The sequence below is a fragment of the Coloeus monedula genome, assembly GCF_965178545.1.
Source record: "Coloeus monedula genome assembly, chromosome: Z".
NCBI lineage: Eukaryota > Metazoa > Chordata > Aves > Passeriformes > Corvidae > Coloeus > Coloeus monedula.
Genome location: NC_138822.1, coordinates 5,543,481 through 5,555,962, shown reverse-complemented (window position 1 = coordinate 5,555,962; position 12,482 = coordinate 5,543,481). Strand labels below are relative to the sequence as shown.

At 42.0% G+C, this 12,482-nt stretch overlaps 1 protein-coding gene across 1 annotated transcript in view; it reads right to left on the bottom strand.

Annotated features, from left to right (window-relative positions):
* ZNF462 (zinc finger protein 462) overlaps positions 1 to 12,482 on the bottom strand; it is an 87,914-nt gene that overhangs the window by 20,673 nt on the left and 54,759 nt on the right. The window contains exon 7 of the mRNA XM_082301945.1: positions 11,304 to 11,495. Coding sequence (XP_082158071.1) covers positions 11,304 to 11,495 — 192 coding nt within the window. The remainder of the gene's footprint in view (positions 1 to 11,303; positions 11,496 to 12,482) is intronic.

Here is a 12,482-nt window from a genome sequence, read left to right as displayed (position 1 = left end):
CAAAAAGTAATTTTATTCAAAACAAATGGAAGGACTTCACCGTGCAACTCCAAAAGTAAGACAACAGCATAGGATGATCTGAGATAAAATGAAGGACACCTACAGTTGTGTCAAGAGGCAAAAATTAACAGTGACTGCTGTAGTTAAAAACGGAAGAACAGCGGCAACGCTGCAAATCTCAATTTTGAGATTTTACATACGGCATCTACCTACAAATTACCTGCAGAGGATGAATAACAAGGCCAACAAATAATGTAACCCCTGTCAGCACCTGTGGATCTGAAAGCCATCATCTTCCCTTAGTATAGAACAGCGTTTTTATACCCAAAATTCCAGAAGTGACTAGCTGAAAGGAAAGCAGGGGAAATGCCTGTCCATGTGGTGATTTAGCTGTATCTACACTACCACTGCACTCTGGTAAGAACACACAAGCAAGTCCCACTGTGTCCCTCCATGGGCATTACCCAGAGTGCCTAAAGCACTAAAATGCCTGGTCAGGGATCTTGTCACCCTGAAAAATTCATCCAACAACTGGGACAATGAGTCTGCCAGCAAACCTGGAAGTTACTACTTCACCCAAAAGAGCAAGGCAATAGAGTCATGACAATTCAGCTTGAATCCCTGCATACCCTGGGATCACACACTGGGGAAAAAATGTACAATGAAAACATACAATGAAAACCCACCAGAGAAGCAACATGAAAATCCAAGTTTTATTGGATCCTAAGCAGCATGTAACACGTTTGAGATACCTAAATGAAAACAAAACTTTGGGATCCCTCCAGAAGAAAAATATGCAGTTTCAGCCCCTGAATACATAAATTTACACAGAAATTCAGTGATGTTTCCGTTGTTTGTAGGTATTTTCAGCACCATCAATGAGCACCATACGCAACAGCAACACTTCCACAAGACTCCTAAACCCAACAACAACAGGCTGGAAATACACCCAGACATGTCTAAGTAAAGAGACACTGAGCAACCACTGGGAAACAAGAGGGAAAAGGACTTTATTAAAGGGAAGAAATTAAACCACTGCTTCATCCTTTTAGGGTGGACAGAACCAGATATATGTAATATAAACACTTTCATGCTTGCAAAGTGATGGATAGGGGTGGAGGGAGGAACACTGCTCAGGAAAAGCAGTTGTTGGAGTACACTGGAAAGTGACGTTATTGAATTCACAGAATTTTAATAATTCAGCAGCTCAACAACCAGGAGGAGCCACTGGGAGATTAAAGTGAAGACATCATGCTCTCCTGGTATATCCACACAGAAACATCAACCACTCAAACAAGACCAGCATTTGCAAGAACAGTGAAACTGGGGACAGAGATGTTTGGCTCGTGAGGTACGAAAAAAAACCGAACAGAATGTATAAATAACATTATACACACAAGCACAAAAAGTGCTTAGTAACGCTTTGTGAGGAAAAAGAAGGAAATTAAGTATTAATAGAGGCCTAGGACATTCTGGATCTGTGAGGAAATGTTCTAGAGAGACTAAGAGGAAAATATTTGGAATGTTATTTAATTTTATCTTTCATTCATAAAGAAGATTTTCATCAAGAACGACAGAAAAAAAATCCAAGGATTTAAGAAAAGCAGCAGTTTCCTCTGGATAGAAACAAATTTGTAAAACCAAGTACAGATGCAGTAAGACCAAAGAACATTGACAAACAACATACGGCCAATTATTGCTTTAAAATCCTTAAGATAAGCATAAGGGTGGAACTTAGGAGATTTAGGAATACAATCCCTTCCAAAATTCAATGGGACTCAAAATTACCAGCTGACTGAGTGGCAGGATTGCACATAGCCATGAATGGCAACAGCTTGAAAAGTGGGAAGGTGGCGAAGCAGGGTGTCATACAAAGATTGTGAAGACTGCACACATTTGTTCACTTTATGCCATGCAGCACTGACCTGGAAGGAAGAGTACGTGGGAGGGTGAAATGTTCTGGCAATAAATTAAAGCTGAGGGGAGGGGAAGATAGAAGAGACTAAGACTCTGAGAGATACAGCTAAACACTCATGAAGAAGCTCAGGGAAGCAGACAGCACAAAGAAGTCTTGTTCACTGCATATTTAAAAACAGAGCGTGAGCCCTCTACCTAAATCCTGATTTCTGCTAATGAACCTTTATGCTGCTAGAATGTTGTGAGTTAGAGACAATAGAAGCAAGTTTTGTGCCCTCAGTCGCACGCTCCAAAAGAAAAAAGAAAAGTAATCACCAAGTAAAGAAAATAAAGCCCTGGAATAAAATTGCCGTTTAAAGGATTTATACACTGCCACCACGCCCCTAAAAAACCCACAAAACCCAACAACGAACCCAACCCAAACCAAACCAAACACCTTCTTGGAGGAATTTATTTCAGCATTATCTGTGAAGGCCACTTCTTGGATCATGTCAGAGCAGCTTTTGTGAGAAAGATATTACATCTATTTCTAAGCCTCAGAAGAGAGCAATGAGAAATACACATGAACTATGCAATCTTGTTTATTCAGAAGAGGTGAGAGAAACTATATCCATATTTCTTTCCAACTTTTAATTTCCTCCTAGGTTGTGTGCATAACCTAGCTCTGATTGGGACTGAGACAGGATAGAGGCTATGCAGCTTCTTGTGCTAATATCCAAATAATTTCCAAGGGACACAAATTTCACCAAATAAGAAGAAAATAATAAATAATTTTTATCATCTGAATCACTTCCACAGAGTGAATCGCACACTGCTGCCTGTAAAAGGATTTTGGAGCTTCACAGCTGAGATCAAGAGTGGCTACAATAGTCCGTGTAAGATGATGCATTTGAAAGCAGTAGGAACTAATCAGGATTTATGTAGGAGTAATGTAATTTATGAAGTAAGTTATACCATTGTATTTCCGTAAGAAGAAAAAGATCAGTCCAGGAGATCCCCATGCCCTCCTGTTTTAGAGTATCTGGCACCACCAGGAACTCCTATTTGCATGAGCTCTCAAGGCAGGCACAACCCTGCTCTGCTGATGCTGTGATTTGAAAGGACCAATTTAGCAGTCAGGAAATGCTTCACCATAACTTCCAGTTATCCCTTGTTTTTATCTCTTCTCCCCACAACAATACTTCTTTCCTGGTTTCAACTCAGTCTAACTTTCCTGCAGTTCTTTAGGTGACTTGGCCACTTACTGGTCTCATTTAGGCTGCACACAACCCTCTCATTCTAAACGGAGTTAAATTCCATTATCTAAATACAGGATTGCACTTAAAACCAAGACTTCTGCTCCATGTCAAACACTGGGACCTCCACGAACTTACCTATTTCCATAAAATGCCTAAAATAAAAAGTTTGTCTAGCTATTCCTTATTCTGTTGAACCAAACTCAAACTTCATAAATGGAAGTGCATTTACAGAAGAGAAAAACACAAATAAAAGTGGAAATAGCTTGAGCAAGACACTGATTTAACCAATCTGCTAAAATGACTTACAGGTAACAGGTTCTTTTCGGAGTTTACAAATGTACAAAGTTCTACTTCAACTCACTCTTCACTCAAGACAATAATCTACCATCAGTGACCAAATGATCCTCGTGCTATTCTGTTCCATGATTTCCTTCTCATTTTTAAGGGCAATTCATCAGGTGTTTTTCAGATTTCCTTCTGTATTGCACTGACCCTCTACATATTTGTATTAATACAAACACAGTGCCACAAACACATGTTCCTGTCACCTAAATGCTCACTCTCCTCTAAGGCTTGAAATGAAGAGGAAAAAGAAATCAGATTTATCAAGCAATAGATATTTGCATTCTGCTTTAAAACTGGCCCTAAAATTACAGTGGCAATATATGGCTACCAAGGATTCATTCTAACCACAGAGCTCAGGAACATGAACTTGTGTGATTTGTTCTGGAGACCTCCAGCATACACCTTGACATTATTTTTACTGCCAACAGAAAGTCCTCATCTCTGTCACCAGCTCGGAGCTCAGAACACTTCGGGCACTATTTTCAAGCACTTGTAGTAACAATGTTCCTTAAAGAAGAAATAAAACCAGCTACCTAAATGTCAAATATTGGGCTGTCAACTATGATGATACCACACATCCATTTCAACAGAGCTAAAATGAGCAAAGAAGTTATACCTCTCTGCCAAGCACCAAATCCCTCCAGTATGTTTTAAATCAATGGGATAAACTGGAGTCTCAGGTGACAGGGAGAATATCAGTGAGGCTGATAGAGAAGGCTACGAGTATGTGGGAATGCAGAAATGCCCTCTTGCACATCCTTGGTCATGTCACACCCTGTATCCCTTCATGCCAACAGCATCCTTTTTACTCTGTGTTGAGTGATCACAAATTCCCCAGACACACAAGTGATCAGCATCTACCACTCTTGTCCTCTTCCTGAACATAAAAAACAGAGCCAAAAGAAAGCGAAAACCTCAGGGAAAAAAACCAAAGCAAAACGCACAACAGGAATCAGGATATGCTTCTTTCTTTTCACTGTGGGTGCAATCAGGTGAACTCCTTTCTGCTCAGAATGAACCCAGAAGATGTTTCTTCCTTCATCTGTTTCTTGATCCGCCCAAACATTTTTCTTCTCCCTACCCTAGGGAAGCCTTTCAGTGCCACAGCAATCCCATCACAGCAGGGAGGCCGACTCCATACAAGGCTGACAGCAACCTTCTCCCAGCTGCATGAACTCCAGTCTGTGTCCTGTTGAATCTCAGCTCTGCCTTTGCCCATCCAGCTCAAGCACAAAAAACAGTACCAGAAAAAAAGCACAATGAACAGCGAGCTGACACTCCCCTCAGCACAGCCAATGACATCTTCCTCTGTTCCACCAGCCACAAAACAGCTCTCAACGTGCTGTAGGAAAAGGCCAGAAGCCAAACAACCATATCGCAGTGGAAGAGAACTACAGAGAACAAGGTCATCCCCCCCCAGTGCCTCAGGACCTTGAAACACTGAGGAGTTTGTTCAGTAAAAGCGGAGGTGAACAAGCCCTGTGCTTGTTCCACCAGTCTCTGCCAATCTCATGAAGGAGAAAAGTCCTATCTGATCAAGCATCTGGTATTTAGCTTTAACACTAACCACAAGGAGTAAGACACACCAAGTTCCACTGAGTTTTACAAGCACTGGAAGGCAGTGTGGCCACTGTGGGAAGAAGAGACAGGCAAAGGCTGAGGGGAAAGCAGGAACTTGCTTGCTCTAGGTTAGAGAAAGAAGGAACACAGCTGGGGAAAATAAAAAAAGCAGCCTGGAGGTAACACAGGTTAATCTGATACTTGAGAGTGAGCATGAGGCATCACTCCTTTGGGGCACAAAAGCAGGGAAACAAGCAGAACAAGCTCTTTGCAGCCCAGCTGTAACTACAAAAGCAGAGGCATCTGCTGTTCTGCAGTAGGCAGGTCACCATCTTGCATCCTTACCATGGATGCAATCCTTCCAACTCACCTGGCAATTAAAGCAATTAGCTGCTGAGGCTCAGCCTGAATTTGCCCTGTAGTCACTACTGGCTCTCTGCCCTTCCAGTCAAACTACAGTGAAACAAAAGGGTCTGAAACTTCAAAAGAGTCTTTGTCCAAGCCCCTCCTCCCAAAAACACCCCAAACCCTGAACTAAATACACTGTGCTCTAACACAGTGTCTTCTGGCTGTGAGGACTGACCATTGTGATTTTTCCCCAGACAGCAGCAGCCATAAAACACAAAGACACACCAGCAACAATGAGAGAGAAACAGCACCACAGGGGAAGGGACCATCTTAAGAACTTTCTGCCCCGAATGCAAGGTTAGAAAAATATCCCTTACCAAGAGTAACAGTGCACATGAATAAAAATAAGCAAGTCAGACACAATCCATTATACAGATCAAAAAAACCAAAACCCAACAGCAACAAAAACCAAGAGAACCCAAAAATCAGGGCAGCACGTCTGATAAGACGGAAAGCTTGCCTCTCTTCTGAAAGGTGGAAGGCAGAATCATGACTCACTGGCATCAGATTAGTGGATCTCATTGAAACGGTGCCCTGCTGCCCACAGTTCTCCTCTCATTCTGGTACTACATGAAATTGCTTCAGCAAACCTACTACCAAAGGCCCTCTGCACCCTTCGGGGGTTCATCTGTGAGGCACCACACAAGAAGACTGATTATGCACTATCTGCTTCATAAAAGTGTACAGAAACAGGAAGGGATTTACAGTTCTGAAATAGCAGTCCAAGACACAAGACTTAGTCAAGTAGTTTTGTGCCCAGCCTAGCTCTGGCAAAGCAAGCAGATGTATTTATATTTCAGTCTCTAGATGAGGCAAAGTTATTTTCCACTGGCAAAGGCTAAAGTTCAGGAAAAAAAAACTGGAACGGGGCACTGGATGTTTCACTTAGCAGTTTTCAATGCATTTGCTGCTGCAAGTAATTAAATTTAATGAAGATGTTGACATACCATGTACTGGAAGACTCAAGAAATCTTCTAGTTCTGACCTTACGTGTGTTTTGTGATGTGTGCTGGTATTAATGACAGATCCGGTTTGGTTTGCACAACAGTGAAAAGAGTAATTATTCAGCTTCAAGGGTACACAGGAAGTGTTGTGGCTTTCTACAGATCAAGAACTGGTGACCAGTAAAAACAAATGGCCTTATACCACAGCAGCACGACTGAGGAGACATTAGAAACCACACCCAGGTCTGTTCAGCCTTGCACTTTGCTGTTTTATTTTGACAATTCTGTATTCCTAAACAGTAAAATTTTAAAAAACGATAGTTTCGAATCACTGCACACAGTCATGATACAAAGAAATTTATGAGGCTCCAAATCTGCCAGCCATATGAGTAAAGAGCAGTGCTTTTCTCTACAACATGGTTAGGCCAACGGGGTCATTTTCAAAAAATAAAGGGCTACTCCAAAAATCAGTAATAGCACCCAGGGCAATTTAGGCCAGGTATTTCACACGCTCTCAAGAAGCCTCTGCTGTTGGTGAAGTCATAATGTGAAACTCTTTATCAATCCATTGAGTCACTCTACAGACTTCATGACAAGGGGTTGAGCTCGTGAGTCTCTCCAGTTTCTGAGAGGGAGGCAGTTCACCACCTCCACAGCCCCTGAACACGAGCACACAGTTGTAACACCAGCAGTGTCTGTGGACACATGCTCTCCCCTCAGCTTATGATCCCTCTGCACACAACTCCTGCTGCTGTTTGTGTTTTGTCACATTCAGCCACACAATCTTTGTGTCCCTGCCTCGCCTGCAGCTCTTCCCTATGGAACGAGAAGGGAGCCTTCCAGTGTGGCGCCTTGGCAATGCAGGTGGTGGGATTCCATTGCCTTGCACTGAACAGGAGCAGAGCTGGGAACACTTACCTGTGACACACAGAGCCCCACAGGATGACACCACCACCAAAAAACCCAAAAAAACCATTCTGGCCAGAGATCAACATGAACGCAAGCTCTTACTCTCACAAAGGCTGAAAGAACGTGGAAGCAGGTCTTGTGAAGAGAGTCATCCAGCCCTCCTAGCAGTTCGTAGCATTTAAATTTACAATTAACTTTTGCTGTGCAAGTTCTCTGAACTGTTAAGCAACATTTTGGTGTAAATCACAAATAAGTAAACTCAAGCAAACAAGCCAAACACACTTGCAAATATATAGGAAATCCCCACCACTTCCTTCTTGCAAGACAAAAAATACCAGTGAACTATCAGGAGAGCAAAAGAACATTTTACCACAATGGCAACCTCATCATGTTAACAAGAGGTGGACACTACAAACTATTCAGTGCTCCTATACTTTGAAAAGCAGAAAAATAGCACTCGTGACCAACATTATCTGGGTTGGTTTTTTTTTTCGTGACTGTTCGTAAGTAAAACACCCACAAACCAAAATATTATTACCCCACAGTGCCCAAAAAAAACCCTGTGAGTGCTTTGCCTCTGGTTAGAATAGCATTCAGTGAAAACAGGTTCTTTATATACCAAAATATTGCCCAGCAGGCAAAGAGGGGTACAATACAAAAGGCAGGATCTTTGAATGATGTATCTTTAAAAAAAGCCTTCTCTGCTGACTCACTGAGAGTGACACAATCACCTTCTTACACTACTGCCCTGAGAGAAGCACACACGCCTCTGAATCACTGTTATTAACTGGACTGAAGAGGTTTTTATGCTTTCTAATGACAACTGTCACTACCAGAATTGTCACTACAGTTGGCAAGGATGGGTCTACCCAAAACGTTCAGCACCTACTCCATTTTCGCTTCAGTTCCATGAAAAAAGTCTATCAAGCACCCCGAAACACCTCTGGGATGTACAGCTGAGTAGCTTCAGGTAAGTCTGCTGCTACCAACACAGAGAAGAAAGAGACGAGCCACAGAAATCTAAATACATTCACTTCTTTTAATGAATGGTTCAATCTAAAAGAACAAAAGGAATGTTCTAAGAAAGGCCCGTCAGGGAACAATTTTTTCCGGGAAAAGAAGCATCACAGAAATTCCACTGGGCTGCTGTCCCAGAGCAGCTCTATTCAGACATGCACTCTGCTATTACAGCTCAGTACCCTTCTTTCTCCCTCTTCTACATTTTTACAGAGCTCCACAATCGACAAGATGAGCTCTGCTAGCTCCCCAAATACCTGCAAGCCACCCTGCCGTATTTCCTATTCCAACCACAATACTCATTCACAGACAGGAACAGCTCCTCTCTGCAACCATTTCAATCACACAAGCCTGCTGCACACCTATCAACTCACAAAACAAGTTCCCTAACAATGGGATACAACCTTTTGTCTGTCTCTCACCTCAGCCCTAGTTCAGTGCTGCATCCCAGGTGAAATGACTCGATCACGGTTCACACTGCAGGTTAATTTATACACACCCACAGACAAAATCCAGCTATACCACACCATATGAGCCCTTCCTAATACTCCAGCTGGACATAATAGTGCCTGCACAATAATTTCTTATTATTGGGACCAGTATTTTATCTAGCCTTGCACCTATTTTATCTATCACCTGCAACTCACAAGCCTGGGCCAGAGGCAATGGTTTACGGCCTTCTAAAACAAAAAAAACCCATTAAATGGTGTGAGAGTGGCCACCATTAACCTGATCTGCAGCCAACAGTATAATGTGAAAAAATTACTTAAAGCAGGTTATTCCTTCCTCAAGCAATGCTGAAAATGCTAACATGATTATTTTAACACCTGTACTTGTCTGACCAGCTCCCCAGTGGGTGGCTTCTATTCTTGTCAAAGTGACTTAACCATTAACCCCATTTAAAGATGATCTAGCTAATTGGGACAAATTTGGCCTTGGTCTCAGGCTGTAGTGCGTAGTGCAAACCTAGGTAACAGAAGTCAACCCAATGAAATGCTTTTGTTAATAGAGTCACCAATTTATCTATTTTTAAGAGGAGTTCTTAAAGGCTGAAAAATTATCCTCTACAGGATCTGCAGTTGAATTTTAACTCCACTAATCATGAGTTTGAGGTACCAGAATAAGCAAAATAATAATAATAATAATAATAATAATAATAATAATAGTAATAAAGTAACTGAACCATCTTTCTCAAAACTGAGTATTGTCCTTCTGTATCTCTCCACACACCACTGCTAGCAAAAGACTGCTAACACACAGGAAAGGCTAGGACAGCCACTGAAAATTATTCTGCACTTCTTAAGTCAGTAACAGAACATTTTATTTAAAAGGCAGTAAAAAAAAAAAAAAGCAGTGGAACACACCTCAAGATGTACTCAGCTTGTTGGATTAGTTTAAGCAAGCACTAGCAAAAAATCTCAGTAATTTCACTCTTCCAGACAACCCACTGACAAAAAGTTGTCTGGGAGCAGCTGGTCAAAATCTTTTGTTAAGATTCTGATTTTGACCAAAAAGTGACTTGCTAAACTACAAAAATATTTTGCATGCCTTTTTTTTTTTCTTCAATAAAGTATTTCTATGCTGATTACTTATTTCTTCCAATTCCTTTCAGCCATTTTCTGAACTTCTTTCTTTTCTTGCACTCTTTCTCATTTCACTTCTAGGTTTTTTTGTTGGTGGTTTTTTGGTGGGTTGTTTTTTTTTTTTTTTCTGGTGAGAAAGAAAAGGAAGCCAGGACACCAAAAATGCTACAAAATGATTACTGATAGTGATTACCTCCCATCCTTAGTTCACCAGTATCCCAAGCAAAACAACAAATAACAAAATTCTTGCTGTTTAGCAGCTAGAACCACTCAAGCTTCTGGAAAAAGAAGTATTTTCCCTTCTAACACTCCTTCCATACATTCCAGTTCTCTGAACATCTGCAAACATTCTCCTTCCATGTCAATGAAACTCATCCAGGAATTAAAGCTGTTTTGTTTTGGTTTTTTTCCACAGAAGAGCTCTTTTCTTAACTGGTAGGAAGTGACACCCAAAGATGCCTCATAACCTACTACTTAAAAAGCCTTAAAGCTTGCTGTGATACCACACAACACCTCTTCTATTTCTCTGTTTAAACAGTGTCCCCTCCCTCTGCTGCTGTCCAAGAGTCTTCTTCCCCAGCCCTCCAGCACAAGGGGATTAACAGCTTTCAAAGGAAGCACTGAAATGAAAACAGTGCTCAGGTTCTCCTTCCTGCAGCTGAATATCTGAAGGTACTTTTGGTGCCCTCTGTAGCCAGGACACCAACAATAACTACCCTTACTACTATTACAGGTTCGCATTTTAAGCTTAATCATGTAGTTTCACTGAAGTGCCCTACTAACAAGATCAGGTATTAGGAAAAAAATTGTTCCCTGTGAGGGCGGGGAGGCCCTGGCACAGGGTGCCCAGAGAAGCTGTGGCTGCCCCTGGATCCCTGGAAGTGTCCAAGGCCAGGCTGGACATTGGGGCTTGGAACAACACCTGGGATAGTGGGAGGTGTCCCTGCCTGTGGGAGAGGGGTGAAACAAGATGATCTTCACGTTCCCCTTCCAACCCAAACCACTCTATGATTCTATGAATGCAACGGAAAATCAGCAGCGTGGATGGAATCTGAAGATCCCTTCCCCACTGGCTACCAACAGAAACTATGAAAATCTTCTACAATGTAAGTATCTGCTAACAAAGCCAGCAGTGACATATTCCGAAGTCAGCTGGTGCAGTGAAGGAACAAATTAATGTGGAATGAACCAGTGAGGCCCTCAAGCAGATCACTTCCTACAACACCACGTTTACTCTTGGTTTTGATGCAACTTCTGGGTTTCCTCTTAATGGTCAAATGAAGATGCTTTAGGTGCAAAGCTGCCTGCTGCAATTTTGTTTGCAATAAAAATATTAAGCGGCACCTTAGACAATTAAATTCTTGCTCTGAGGCACCTCTTACCATTAGAGTCCTCCACTTCTTCAGCAGGAGTGTGGTTCTTGGAGGTGTGGTGGGCGTGTGAGGCTGCAAGGTTGACAATGCGGGGTCTTGGTAGTGTCAGTGCTTTCCCATGCACTTTCAAGGAGTGCTCTTTCAGCTGGCTGATTGTCATGGTGGAAAATGAGCAGGAGGAACATTTGTAGGCATGTTCACCTGGGTGAGCGAAATACAGGCAAGTCATCAGCTCACAAAAGAAACAAAACGGGGCCCTCACACTTCTCTTACTGAACTTGGCAGTAAAATTCCCATGGACTCTTCAGCGAAAGACTGATCCCAAAGAAAACAAGCTATGCATGTCTCCTTGCTGGAGCAGTCTGGAGCCTGTGGGTGTAGACACCTGCTTTGGACCAAAGTATCACTTTCTGACAACTGCAGATCCTTGCACAGCAGCTGAAGTCAAAAAAACAGAGACCAGACTCTTAGCATGCCTGTGTTGCATGGTATGGGAAGAAAACAGACTCTGGGATGAAAATGGAGTCACTTAACCACGGCACTTCCAAATTTCTTTGGGAGCACAGCAACTAGAGATGGTGAAGTCACTTGTTTCTGCATGCAGCACATCCAGCGTCATTATTAATGAAGCAAGAAGGACACTACAAAACTTTTAACAAAGGGCCCTCCACAGAAAAATAAGAAAGAAAAAAAAATTTTAAAAAACCCCCGCCAGTGTGGTGTAATTACACCACAAGTTTTCCTTGTGAAAAACCTGCCATTAGGCAGCAGTAATCTTCACAAAAGTGGCAACCAAGTCAAGGTTGTGAACACAGCAAGGCCAAGTACAAAGGGTGTACCTACGAGGCTGTGTGGAAGTGTGTTATGAAAAAGCACTAAAAGGAGTGAAAGAACAGAAGTAATGCACAGTAGTGGATATAATTCTGAATACATTCCAAGCCATAGAGACAGCAAACAAAGGGAAACAAATCTTGATACAAGATTTGTTTTGCATGGAGGCATGGAAGCAATTGGAACACAAAGTGAAACTGTCCCAACACAAACAATGTGATATTATATACAGGTGCCAAGTTATTGTTTTGGAAGTGCCACTTCCATGTACAAGAGTAACACTGGCCACATATGAGTCATACATAAAGTGCCAAAACTAATATAGGAGTGAAATATTCATGAACAGGAACAGAAGAA